Source organism: Dictyostelium discoideum (assembly GCF_000004695.1).
Source record: "Dictyostelium discoideum AX4 chromosome 5 chromosome, whole genome shotgun sequence".
Lineage (NCBI taxonomy): Eukaryota > Evosea > Eumycetozoa > Dictyosteliales > Dictyosteliaceae > Dictyostelium > Dictyostelium discoideum.
The window spans coordinates 3,701,949-3,714,853 of NC_007091.3; the positions used below are offsets into that span (position 1 = coordinate 3,701,949).

The 12,905-nt window shown below is 19.5% G+C and overlaps 8 protein-coding genes across 8 annotated transcripts; 4 read left to right on the forward strand and 4 right to left on the reverse strand.

Moving 5' to 3' along the window:
• Window positions 1–297: 297 nt before the first annotated feature.
• On the forward strand, window positions 298–1,544 carry DDB_G0290155 (hypothetical protein; the record flags this gene model as incomplete). The annotated part of the gene is made up of 3 exons (XM_630776.1): window positions 298–495; window positions 761–1,229; window positions 1,335–1,544. Coding segments are annotated over 3 exons (877 nt in total), but the record flags the coding sequence as incomplete, so codon positions are not given.
• A 206-nt stretch (window positions 1,545–1,750) lies between these two features.
• DDB_G0290151 (hypothetical protein) lies at window positions 1,751–2,828 on the forward strand (the record flags this gene model as incomplete). The annotated part of the gene is made up of 3 exons (XM_630777.1): window positions 1,751–1,878; window positions 1,964–2,483; window positions 2,637–2,828. 3 exons carry the CDS (start codon window positions 1,751–1,753, stop codon window positions 2,826–2,828), a joined length of 840 nt encoding a protein of 279 aa, XP_635869.1.
• A 142-nt stretch (window positions 2,829–2,970) lies between these two features.
• Window positions 2,971–3,704, reverse strand: DDB_G0290143 (hypothetical protein; the record flags this gene model as incomplete). The annotated part of the gene is made up of 2 exons (XM_630778.1): window positions 2,971–3,083; window positions 3,167–3,704. The coding sequence occupies 2 exons, from the start codon at window positions 3,702–3,704 to the stop codon at window positions 2,971–2,973; spliced, it is 651 nt and encodes a 216-aa protein (XP_635870.1).
• A 680-nt stretch (window positions 3,705–4,384) lies between these two features.
• Window positions 4,385–5,078, forward strand: rps17 (40S ribosomal protein S17; the record flags this gene model as incomplete). The annotated part of the gene is made up of 3 exons (XM_630779.1): window positions 4,385–4,387; window positions 4,600–4,945; window positions 5,020–5,078. 3 exons carry the CDS (start codon window positions 4,385–4,387, stop codon window positions 5,076–5,078), a joined length of 408 nt encoding a protein of 135 aa, XP_635871.1.
• Window positions 5,079–5,245: 167 nt separating this feature from the next.
• On the reverse strand, window positions 5,246–8,623 carry DDB_G0290145 (hypothetical protein; the record flags this gene model as incomplete). The annotated part of the gene is made up of 1 exon (XM_630780.1): window positions 5,246–8,623. One exon carries the CDS (start codon window positions 8,621–8,623, stop codon window positions 5,246–5,248), a length of 3,378 nt encoding a protein of 1,125 aa, XP_635872.1.
• Window positions 8,624–9,241: 618 nt separating this feature from the next.
• On the forward strand, window positions 9,242–9,680 carry DDB_G0290147 (hypothetical protein; the record flags this gene model as incomplete). Its single annotated transcript, XM_630781.1, has 2 exons — window positions 9,242–9,541; window positions 9,636–9,680. 2 exons carry the CDS (start codon window positions 9,242–9,244, stop codon window positions 9,678–9,680), a joined length of 345 nt encoding a protein of 114 aa, XP_635873.1.
• A 149-nt stretch (window positions 9,681–9,829) lies between these two features.
• DDB_G0290149 (hypothetical protein) lies at window positions 9,830–10,095 on the reverse strand (the record flags this gene model as incomplete). The annotated part of the gene is made up of 2 exons (XM_630782.1): window positions 9,830–9,946; window positions 10,051–10,095. 2 exons carry the CDS (start codon window positions 10,093–10,095, stop codon window positions 9,830–9,832), a joined length of 162 nt encoding a protein of 53 aa, XP_635874.1.
• A 174-nt stretch (window positions 10,096–10,269) lies between these two features.
• On the reverse strand, window positions 10,270–11,985 carry DDB_G0290153 (hypothetical protein; the record flags this gene model as incomplete). The annotated part of the gene is made up of 2 exons (XM_630783.1): window positions 10,270–11,647; window positions 11,819–11,985. The coding sequence occupies 2 exons, from the start codon at window positions 11,983–11,985 to the stop codon at window positions 10,270–10,272; spliced, it is 1,545 nt and encodes a 514-aa protein (XP_635875.1).
• Between the last annotated feature and the right edge of the window lie 920 nt (window positions 11,986–12,905).

Below are 12,905 nucleotides of genomic sequence, written 5' to 3' on the forward strand. Positions count from 1 at the left end.
ATAGAAAATTATTGAAAAATCAGTACCACTTGAATTTCATATTGTTTATAAAAAGAAAAAGTTCCCTCAAACTAAAAATACAATGACAATGATAATTCACTATTTTTATAACTCTAAAAATACAAATGTTACAAATAATATTTACAATGAAGAATCTCAAATGAAAATTAATGAAATTGATGTTTAAAAAAAATAAATAAAATGATTAAAAATATTTTTGAAATTTTCCTATTGTTTTTATTTATTACCTTAAAAAAAATATATTTAGAATTTTTACTAAAAAATTAAAAAATTAAGTAATTGTGTGTTTAGGGTGCAATTTAAAAAAAAAAAAAAAAAAATTAAAAAAAATTTTATAACTATGGAAAGTAACATTATAAATTGGATATATAACAGTAATGAATTTATATTGGATATTTTACTATCTTTATCAAAGAATGGTTTTTATATATCAAAGTCAAGTTTAAAAAAATTAATTAATTCACCAAATAAAATGTAACTATATTAAATTAGAAAAAAATAAAAAAAAAAAATATCTTAATTTGTAATTTTATTTTTTTAAATATTTATAATAATATTTATATTTTATAAAATATTATTATTTATTAGTTTACTAATAACAGTTTGTTAAATTTTTTTTTTGGTAAAATACTATTTCTTGAAATGATTTACCTAAAATTTAAAAAAGATATAAATATAAATTAGAAATTGAAAATTATTATATTTTAAAAAAAGTATTTGAAAATTATTATTTTAATAGTTCAGAAAAAAGTGAACAAATTACATTAATTAATTTAGATTTTATAAATGATAAAGAAAAAATTAATACCTGTAATGTAATAAATGTAATAATAATTAACAATATATGTTTAAACCAAAGACATATAATTAGAGTAACAGAAGAAAGTAGAATTGATCCAAATGGGGTTAAATATGAAATAATTCCAAAAAATTATAAAAGCTATTTCGATAAGAAATTACCATTAGAACTGTCACATTTAATATCAAGTAATCAATATATTAATTTTATAAAATCTATTAATTCTGCTTATAATGGTCATTGGATTAAATTTTTAGTAATTTTTTTTTATATTATTGGTTTAATGGTTTATTTAATTTTATTAAAAAAAAACATTTTACCAAATCAATCTTGGATTTTTATTGTAGTTTTATCCTCAATTAGTTTTTCATTAATTATTTTTCATTTAATATATTCACATTTAATTAAGGTAATTTTATTTTTTTAAAAAATAAAAAAAAAAAAAAAAAATTGAAAAAATTAAAAAAAAAAAAAAAGATATTAATCATTTTTTATTAAAATTAAAAAAAATAAGTATATTATAATTAAAAAAATAATATATGAATTTAATAAAAAATTAATATTTCAAATGAACTATAGTGATTTTCATAAATTTATTGAATTTAAATTGATAAGGAAAAAAAAAAAATTCATTCAAACAAATGATAAAATAACATTGGAATTTGTTTATTACCCAAGAAATTCAATTAATAATAATAATAATATAAATGAGTTTAATTTATAATAATCATTAGTAAATAAAAATGATTAGTTTAAAATTTATAATATATCAGGTGTTTTTTTATTTTCTTTTTTTAAACCCTTTTTTTTTTTTTTTTTTATTTTTTTTTTTTTTTTCTATTTTACCACTTTTTTTTTTTACCACTTTTTTTTTTTTCCAAATTTCCTCAAGATAATTTTATAATATAATTTACGTTTTAATTATTTAAAATGGAAAGTAACATAATTACTTGGTTAAATAATTGTTCTCAAGAATTAGTTGATTCTGTTTTAGCATTATCCAATAATAGATATTTTATTTCTCAAAAGAGTTTGGAAGATTTTACAATTGAGCAAATGTAAGAAAAAAAAAATAATAATTTAAATAATTAAAATAATTAAAAAAAAATTTTATAATATATATTAATTTTATATAAAATTTAGATTTAACTATTCAATAAGTGTAGAACAATATAATACAATAAAAAATGGAGTTGAAGCATTAGAAATTATAAATGATGATTTTGATCAAAGAGGAACCAAAGTTGAGATAATATTTCATTATGATGGATTAAATGGTGTAAATAAATGGTATAAAGAATCAATTAGAAAAATAATTTCAAATAATATTAGTTTAAATACAGATTATGTTATAATTAATAATACAATGATAAAAGAAATTGAACCAAAAAGTAGAAAAATGTATTTCAATCCAATTCCACCAATTGAAATTTCTCACTTGTTATCAGATGATAAATATCATGATTTTATATTTTCATTAAATAGATCATATGGTCCATATTGGTATGTCTGTTCGGCAATAATTTGCTTTGGTTTAGCAGTTTTATTTTTTTTCTCTTTTATATTTATTAGTAAAGCTGTTGGTTTTTCATTACTATTTGTTTTTGGTATTTCTAGTGTTTGTCTTGGTATTTTCTCATTCATTTATGTTAAATCATTAAGAGTATGTATTTTAATAATTTTAAAAAAAATCATAATTTATTATCTATTCAAATATTAATTTAAATAATTTATTTTTTGAAAAAAAATAAAAAAAAAAAAAAAAAAAAAAAAAAAAAAAAAAAAAAAAAAAAAAAAAAAAAAAAAAAAAAAATAGTATAATATAATAAAAAAAAAAATTATAAAATTTAATAGATTACTAGAATCAAGTCAAATACCATTACATTTCAGATTCTTAAGAAAGGAAATAAATTTTCCTCAAACAGATGATAACCTTACAATGGAAGTTTATTATGATTTTATGAAAAACAATGATTTCCAACAATTTTTATCTTCCTCAACCGTTTAAATTAAACAATAATAATAAATTAAAATAATAAATTAAAATAAAATTAAAAACAATAATTAAAAATTTAAATCTTACTCTAATGGTAATAATACTTTTTTTTTTAAAATCTCTTTTATTTAAAACTATTTAATTAATTATAATATTAACAAGATTTTAAGAAATAATTTTTTTCATGCCATTCTGAAAAGTTACGAATACAACCACCACCGACAGACGATGTTTTACAGTTGGAGTTTTCACACAATTTTTCGTATGCTTTTTATAAATAAAAAAAAAGAAATTAAAAAATTAAATTAGTAAATAAAAAATTAAGGAATGAGAAAAAAAAAAAAACCTACGTTTATCATTATCACAATACCAACTTGAGTATTCGTTTAATCCATTATGGAAAACTATATCATTGGTATAATAATAATAATATTGTGGATCTGATTCACAAGCACTATCACCATAAGTAGTTTCTCTAAATCCATAAAGTGGAATTGATGGATTATTTTCAATTGAAATAAGAACGTAATTGGTAGCTACATAGATATCTCTGTTGGCATATTCTGGTGCTCTATAACATCCACCAACTTGATATGATACATCTGGATTTGATTTTTGCTCGCTGCATGTAATGTCATAATCTGAATATTCTGATATAGTTCCATTTGTACCTGTACTATCTAGTGTAACTCTGTAATTATTACTCGAATGATTTATATTTATTCCAAAGCATTCACCAATTTGAAAAGCAAATCCAACACCATTTTCTCCATTCGAAACTGTGCAATTTTCGTCCAAATATGGAGTCATATGTAAATAGCTAACTCCTTCAACCTTTGAATATCCAATTAATAATGTAATAAAAAAAAGAAATATTTGGTATTTCATTTTTTAATTTTATTTTATATTTATAAACCGCGATGATTCAAAACGAAAACTATTAACATTAAAAAAAAAAAAAAAAAAAAAAAAAAACATCGTTAAAAAAAAAAGATTTTTTAAGATATTTATTGAAATTTCTATAAAATAGTTATTTCTTCTAAAAACTAGACAACAAAAACAAAACAGCCTGAAAAATCAAACAAAGATTCCAAATAATTTTAAGGGGCAAAAAATATCAATAACATGGTGTAATTTGGGAAATAAAAAAAAAAATAAAACAAAATAAAGAGGGAAAAAAAAAAGAAAAATAAAAAAAAAAAACTCTACACTCCCTTTGAAATAGGAAAAAAATTAAAAAATGAATAAAAAAAAAAAATAATAATAATAGTAATAATAATATAATAATATTAAATCTAAATTATGGTAAACAAAAAATTATTTTTTAAAAATGATCAGTGTCAACGTGAAAATAAGAATAAAATAAAAATAAAAAAAAATTAAAAATAAAAAAGGTGAAAATGAAAAGTGAAAAATTTACGTTATCAAAATTTGTCGCTAAAAAAAAAAAAAAAAATTGAAAAAAAAGAAAAAAAAAATTGAAAAAAATTTTAGTGGGTGCTCGTCGTTTTAAATTTTTTTTTTTTTCCGCTTAGTGCTTTTCCTTTCCTTTATCATATCAATCTAAAATGGTATGTATACTATGTGATTTTAGATATTAATAGGTCATGCTATTTTTTTGGATCAATCTTTCATTGTTTGAAAGATAAGAGATGAAAACTTGTATGATAATTTATTTTAGAATGAATAGAATTGATATTAATATAATTAAAATAAAATAATCATCAATCAATATCATCATTATCAACAAACAAACAATCAATCAATCTATTATCAATTATAGGGTCGTGTTAGAACAAAGACAATCAAAAGAGCTTCCAAACTCCTCATTGAGAAGCATTACCCAAGACTTACCAATGACTTCGACACTAACAAGAGAACTTGCGACAAACTCGCCAAGATCCCATCAAAACGTTTAAGAAACAAGATTGCTGGTTTCTGTACCCATTTAATGAGACGTATTGCTAATGGTCCAGTCCGTGGTATTTCTTACAAATTACAAGAAGAAGAAAGAGAAAAGAGAGATAACTACGTTCCACAAGAATCAGCCATCAAAACCAACGAAGTTAAAATCGATCGTGATGTTGAAGAAATGCTTAAATCTACTTTGGAATTCCCAACCATCCCACGTAAGTTTTAATATTAAAAAAGAAAAGAAAAAGCAAAAAAAAAGTACCTAACCTTACCTTTTTTTTAATTATAGAAATCCACGTCGTTGACCAAAAGAGATACAACAAAAACACCAAAAAATCAAACAAATAAACGTCAGATTGTTGATTATATAGAATTTTTTTTTATTTATTTATTTTAGCAAAGTTTTTTTTAGAATCTTCTTTTAATTTTATTATTATACTATTATTACATTTTACCCTCCATGAGGTATGAGTTGGGAGGTTATATTAACAGAACGAATAAAAAAAATAATTAATTTAAATTCTATTACTTTTATTATTATTATTTTTTTCTATTGTTGGTAATTTATTACCAGGGAATAATATTTGTTCAAAACTATTTATATCATTCAAAAATTGAATAAAGGGATAGAAAGAGTGATTTGTATTTAACATTTCTGACCATGACTTTATGTCGACACCTCTTTCTTGACCAAATTCATTTTTAAATAGAGATAGTAATGACTCTGAGTTTGCTGTAAAATATGAATAAATATTACTATCACCATTGGCTGGTGGTGAGTTTGAACTTTCTTTTTTATAATTAATTATAAAATTATTAACAAATTCGTCAATGGGTGTGATATCAGTTTTAATGGATTCTGGTAACAATGGATAATAATTTAATTTCCTGCAAGTGTCAAATAACTTATTTAAATAATTTGAATAATAAATAGTTGGTGGTGTAATTGTTGTTAAATCATTTTTGTCAACTATAGTTGGGCATATCATTGCTGGTCTATGAATAACTAATTTTTCATCCAAATTAAAATTTGAAATAATATATTCTGATAGCCATTTAGATTGTGCATATCCTCCATATATAATTTCATCATCATTATCACAATTAATTGATTGATTTAAGTTGTAAAGCGTTGCATTTGTTTGTTTTTCTTTTTCCCAATATTTAGAATTTGATAAAATTGTTGACAATGTTGAAATATAATGTATTTTTGAAAATTTAAAATTACTATGTTTTTCATTATTAATTAAATTATTTATAAAATCTAATAAATAATAAATTGATTTAATATTATCTTTAATCATTTCGTCAAATGGTAAATTCATATCAACTTTTGCAGCACAATGAATAATTGTTGAAATATTTGAATTTAAACAAAGTTTTTCATATTCTAATTGATTTAAATCAAAATTTATTTTACCAATATCACCTTTTAATATAATAATTCTATTTGAATCTTTTAAATTTAATTTATTTAAAATTTCATTTAGTTTTTCAATATTTCTAACCAATAAATAAAATGTTGAATCTTTAAATTCATTTTCATTACTATTTATAATATTTTTAAATATATTAAAACCAATAAAACCAGTTACACCAGTAATTAATATATTATTTGAATAATTTGATTGAAGAGTTTTATTATTATTATTATTTTTATTATTTATTGTGGTGGTGGTGGTAATTTTTTGATTTGTATTAAAATTTAATAAAAATGATTTTAAATCAAAAATTGATTTAAAACCAAATTCATTTTTAAAATCTTTACTTGTTAATACTAATATAATATTATCAATTGATTTTAAATTATAAATATGAAATACTGTTAAGAAAATACCAAATTTAGATCTAGCTAATTCAATTATTTGCATACATTGAATTGAAGTCATACCATAATTTAAAACTAAATCTTGATTAGATTCAATTGAATCATTCATTAAAATAGTTTTAAATATATTAATTAAATTTGATTTTAAAATTGATTTATTATTACTATCATCATCTTCACCATTTATTTGTTCGTTTGATTGTTGTTGTTGTTGTTGAATGAATGGGATTGGTAATTGAAATTTATCAATTTTTTCACTTTTATTTAATGGAAATGATTTTAATATAATAAAATATTGTGGTATCATATATTTTGGTAAAGTTTTTGAAAGAAATTCTTTTAAAATATTTGAAAGTAAATTTGAATTTGTTGAAAATGATTTCACTAATTCAATATCATTAATATTGGTATTTAATTTACATGATAATGGTTTTTCTTTTATAATTAAATATGCAATCAATGCTTTGTTATTATTATCACCTACTAATTTAACATCACATATTGCTTGATGAACTAAATGATGATTTTCTAAAGTTTTTGAAATTTCATCCAATTCAATTCTTGAACCATTTAATTTTATTTGATTATCTATTCTACCTCTAAATTCAATAGATTCTTTACCATTTTCATCAATTCCAATTAGTTTACCCCAATCACCAGTTTTAAACATTCTAGTAATACCATCATTTATAAATGGATCTAATGAAAATGATTGATCTGTTTGAATTTGATTTTTAAAATAACCTAATGCTACACCATCACCACTAATATAAATCTCACCTTCTGAACCAATGGTTTTAATTGGTAATTTAGTTTCTTGATCCAATAAATATAAAGATAACCCTGGTACTAAATCACCCAATGATAATAAATTAACATTATCTTTAGTAGCTTCATCATCGTCATTATCATTATTATTATCATCATCTATTTTATAAATTAAATTTGTAGTTGTACAAACTGTTACTTCAGTTGGACCATAAACATTTATAATATTTATTTTTTTTCTCCATTGTTTTAAAACATTAATTGGGCATTTTTCACCACCAATTACAAAAGTTTCCAATGGTGATGAGTTTGCATTAAATGCATCAATTGAAAGTAATGATAAAAATGATGGTGAAATCATAGCCGCTGTAATTTTATTAAGAGTTACATGATTTAAAAATGAAATACTTGAACCTCTAATTAGTTGAGCATCATTTGAAGTTTTTGGAATTAATAATGTACATCCACCAAGTAGGGAAGTTCCAATTTCTGATAAACTTGCATCAAAACAAATTGGTAATGATTGTAATAATCTTGTATGTTCTCTTTTAAATTTAAATGACTTAATTTGATGTTTTAAAAATGGTACTATACCTCTGTGAGAACATAATACACCTTTTGGATTACCAGTTGAACCACTTGTATAAACTAAATAAGCTGGATCATTAATAATATTAATATTATTATTTCCATTATTTTGTTTTGAAATTTCAAAATTATTATTTAATTCTAAAAATTTATCAATTAATTTATTATTAATTTCTTCACAATTAAATAAACAATCTAAACAAATAATTTTTTTATTTTTAAATAATTCTTTATTATTATCATTTTGGTGATGATTATGAGTTGTTATAATTATATTACAATCTGAATGATTTAACATATAAATTAATCTATCATTTGGATATGTTGTATCTAATGGTAAATAAATTAAATTTAATTTAAAAATTGATAATATTGAAATAATTAATTGGAATGAATGATTTTGATAAACTCCAATAATAATTTTATTATTATTATTATTATTATTATTATTATTATTATTATTATTATTATTATTATTATTATTATTATTATTATTATTATTATTATTATTATTATTATTTTGATTTATTATATTTAATAAATGATTTGATAAATAATTTGAAATTTTATTCAAATTTTTAAATGATAGGCAATCGTTTTGATTATCATTATTAGAACCAATTACTTTTAAATATTCCAAAGCATTATGGTCAGAGTCATTTGATTTATTTAATAAATCTATAAATGATTCAAAATAAATATCCCCCATTTTTAATTATTATTTTTGGAAATGATTAAAAAAAAAAAGTGATTAAACGCTGCAAAAAAAAAAAAAATTAAAAAAACAGAAAAATATAAATAAAAATAAAAAAAAAAAAAAAAAATATTTTTAATGAAAAGTGGAAAAAAAGTTGAAAAAAAAAAAAAGCAGAGGTAAAAAAAGATATATTCTTTTATTTTAATCAAAATATTTTTTAATTATATTAATTCACTTCAATTATATATTTTAATATTAATAATCTATTAAATAAAATATAAAATAAAATAAATAAGAATAAATAAATAAAAATAAAAAAAATAAAAATTAAAAAAAAAAAATCAGTTTTGATCAAAAAAAAAAAAAAAAAAAAAAAAAAAAAAAAAAAAAATGAAAACGAAAATAAAAAAAAAAAAAAAAAACAATTCGAATTTTTTTTTTTTTCATTTCTCACATTTCATTGTTTCATTTTCATTATTAAATAATACAAAAAAAGTTTTTTTAAAACAATATAGCGAATAGAATTAAAATATTTAATTACAATATTTTAATAGGAATAATTACAAACAAAAAAAAAACTTTTAGAAATACAACAAATAAAAAAAATAAAATATAAAAATATAATATAAAATGGCAACCAAAGCAGTTTCAGAAGTCATGAGACAACAATTAAAAAGAAAAGTTTTTAGAAATATTCCACATAACATTTTAACCCAATTTCCAGATCATACAGTTAAATCTTTAAGTCCAAAATTTGTTGAAGCTTTACCAAATGTACCAGCTGGTGTTATTAAAATCACCCTCATTAAAAGTGGACAACGTGGTGTTGATGAACATATTAAAGGAACAATGAATGCTTTAGGTTTAAAAAAAATGCATCATTATATGTTCCATAAAAATACACCAGAAATTAGAGGAATGATCCATAAAGTAAATATATATATATAATTTTTTATTTTTTTTTTTAATCACTCTTATAATATCTCAAATTTGTTTCTAATATTTATTATTATTATTTTTATAGTTAAGACAATATGTAAAAGTTGAAGAAATCCCAATCAATAATTAAAAAAAGTTTAAAATTAAAATTTATATAAATATAGTAAAATAAAAAAAAAAAAAAGATAAGGAAAAAAAAAAAAAAAGATAAAAAGTTATGGATTTTTTTTTTTATTTTGAAAAAAAAGAAAGAACATCATTATATATTTATTTATATTTTTACTTATTATTGTTGTTATTATTATTATTATTATTATTATTATTATTATTATTATTATTATTATTATTATTATTATTATTATTATTATTATTATTATTATTATTTATATTGTTTCCCTTAAAATATATTTTTAATATATTTTAAAAAAAACAAAAAAAAAAAAAGATATCTATCGGATTAACTTTTAAAATTTTTTTTAATAAAAAAAAGGAAATTATACAAAATTACTATTATTATTTGATTTTGACTTTTTGGACTTGATCATTTTTTTTTTTTTTTTTTTTTTGATTTTTTTTTTTTTTTTTTTTTTTTTTTATATATATATATTATTTATATGTTATTATTTGATTATTATTTTTTTTTTTGATTTTTTTTTTTTTTTTTGATTTTTTTTTTTGATTTTTTTTTTTTGATTTTTTTTGATCTAAAAATAGAATATTTAAACTGGTTCTATTATTGGGTTTTCTTTACCATTATTATGATTATTTAAATCAGCACCATTATTAGTTGGTTGTAATTGTTGTTGATTTTGTGATTGTTGATTATTAGTTTGTTGTTGTTGATCTTTTCTAGAACAATTTTTTGGAATAGCACTAATTTTCATTGGATAAATAAAGATTGTTGCTAAAAGGAACCAAAATGAACTAATACCAAAAACAATAGCATAACCATATTGTGAAGAAATTTTAGTACCATTTTCAAGGGTAATTTGAGTAGCTTGTAAGATGCTACCAGTGATAGCTGGAGCAACTACAGTTGGAGCGATAAAAGAGATATGCCAAATACCCATATCTTTGCCAATGGTTTTATTTGGTAATGAATGAAGTGCCAATGCCCAATCAACACATTGATAAGCACCATAACCAACACCTAAGAAACCTGATAGAATCAACAAACCAGCAAATGAAGGATTGAATGAAATTGTGATTAATAAAGCTATAGCCACAACTTGAATACCACTACTAATGTATACTAATAGTTTTGTACTGTAAAAATCAGCTAAATAACCACCAGCGATTGAAGCGGGTATGGAACACATGACCAACACCACTATGATATAACTATTTGTCATTAAATTCGTTTGACCAATGATATCAGTGGCGAAATATAACAAGAAACTAAAGATCATGTAGATACCAAGTGTATTGAAGAAACGGGTGATTAAGACCCAATAAAAGTTGAAATAGATACTTGATGGGAGATGCAAAGATTTGAAGAAACTTGGTAAACTACCATCGAATGACCATTCATCATTAGAATCTTCATGCATTGTACAGATGGTGATCAATGCGGAAATACCAAGGAAGGCAATGGTTGCACCATACAAATACCATGTATGAATTACATTTTTCACTTCTAATAAAGTACCAAACAAAATTGTACCAATCAATAGACCCAATGAAAAACCAACACCTAACCAACCACTTGCAATACCAGATTGTGAAGGATGTACAACATCTGGAATGATACCAGAGAATGCACCACCTGCAATACCTTGACCAAGTTGATAACCACTACAAACTATAATAAATCCACCAATTGAATGATATGGTTGATCAAATGTTGCCTCTAAACATAAAAATATAATCATTATCATCGTTCCAACCAATAGATATGGTCTTCTTCTTCCAAATGGTGTTTTTGTATGATCACTAATATATCCAAATATTGGTGTAATCAATAAATTTATAAACATTCCACTAATTGGTAATATACCATTCCAATATGTTTTATCTTCTGGTCTTAATATTGAAACTTGATATGGAATTGCAAATGCTGCTGTTGCACCTTGAACAACACTATATCCAAAAAACCATCTTTTAAAAAAATTAAAAAAAAAAAAAAAAAACAAATAAATAATAAATTAAAAAAAAAAAAAAATTAATATTAAATTTATTATAATAATTTTATATTTATATATTTCTATATATGTATATTTTTATAAAATTATAATAATAATAATAATAATAATTATAATAATTAATTACATTGATATTTTTATAAAAAATAAAGATGATGATATAAAGCTACTTCTAATTTTAATATTATCACGACTATCTTTACTACTTGCTTCTGATATTATTTCTGAACTTTTTGTATGTTCTGATGAATATGTTAAGGTGGTTTCTGATGTTGCTGATTCCATTTTATCCATATTCTTTTAATTATATTAATAATAAAATTATTTTTATTATTTTTATTTATTTTTAAAATAGTTTTTTTACTATTATTGTTGTTTTTTTTATTGTTTCTATTATTTTCTTTTTTTTCACTTCTAATACTATAAATATTTCTATTTTTATTGTTTTTACTATATTTAAAATTTACAAAATATAAAATAATAAAAATAACAATAATAATAATTATTTTTGAATTTAAATAATTAATTTTTGAATTTGTATAATTATGAACTATTTCTATTTTTGATCATTAAAAATAAAATAAATAAAATAAAATAAATAAATTAAATTAAATTAAATACATTAAAAATAACAATAATTAAAATTTAAAAATAAAGTATTATTATTAATGTTTTTAAGGTTTTCCCTTTTTCTTCTTCCCTCTCTTTTATTATTATTATTATTATTATTATTATTATTATTATTATTATTATTATTATTTTTATTATTTTTATTATTTTTATTATTATTATTGATTTAAATAAATCTATTTATAATTATTTTTTTTTTTTTTTTTTTTTTTTTTATTTTTTATTTTTTTTTTTTTTAAAAAAATAAATAAAAAATTTAATATGTATATATAGAGAGAGGAGTGAATACTATTATTGGTTATTTGATAATTTAATTTGTTTTTTTTTATTTTTTTTTTTTTAAAAAATAAAAAAGGTGATTAAAACAAAAAAAAAAAAAGAAAAAAAAAAAAAAAAAAAAAAAAAATTAAAAGGTTCAAATTAAATCAATAAAATATTGTTATTTTTTATTTATTGTTGTTTTTGTTAAAAAAAAATTATTATATGATAATATTTTAATTTTTTTAATAATTTGATTAAAAAAAAAAAAAAAACAAATAAATAAGAAGATATTTTGGTTTTACTATATATTATAACAATATTAA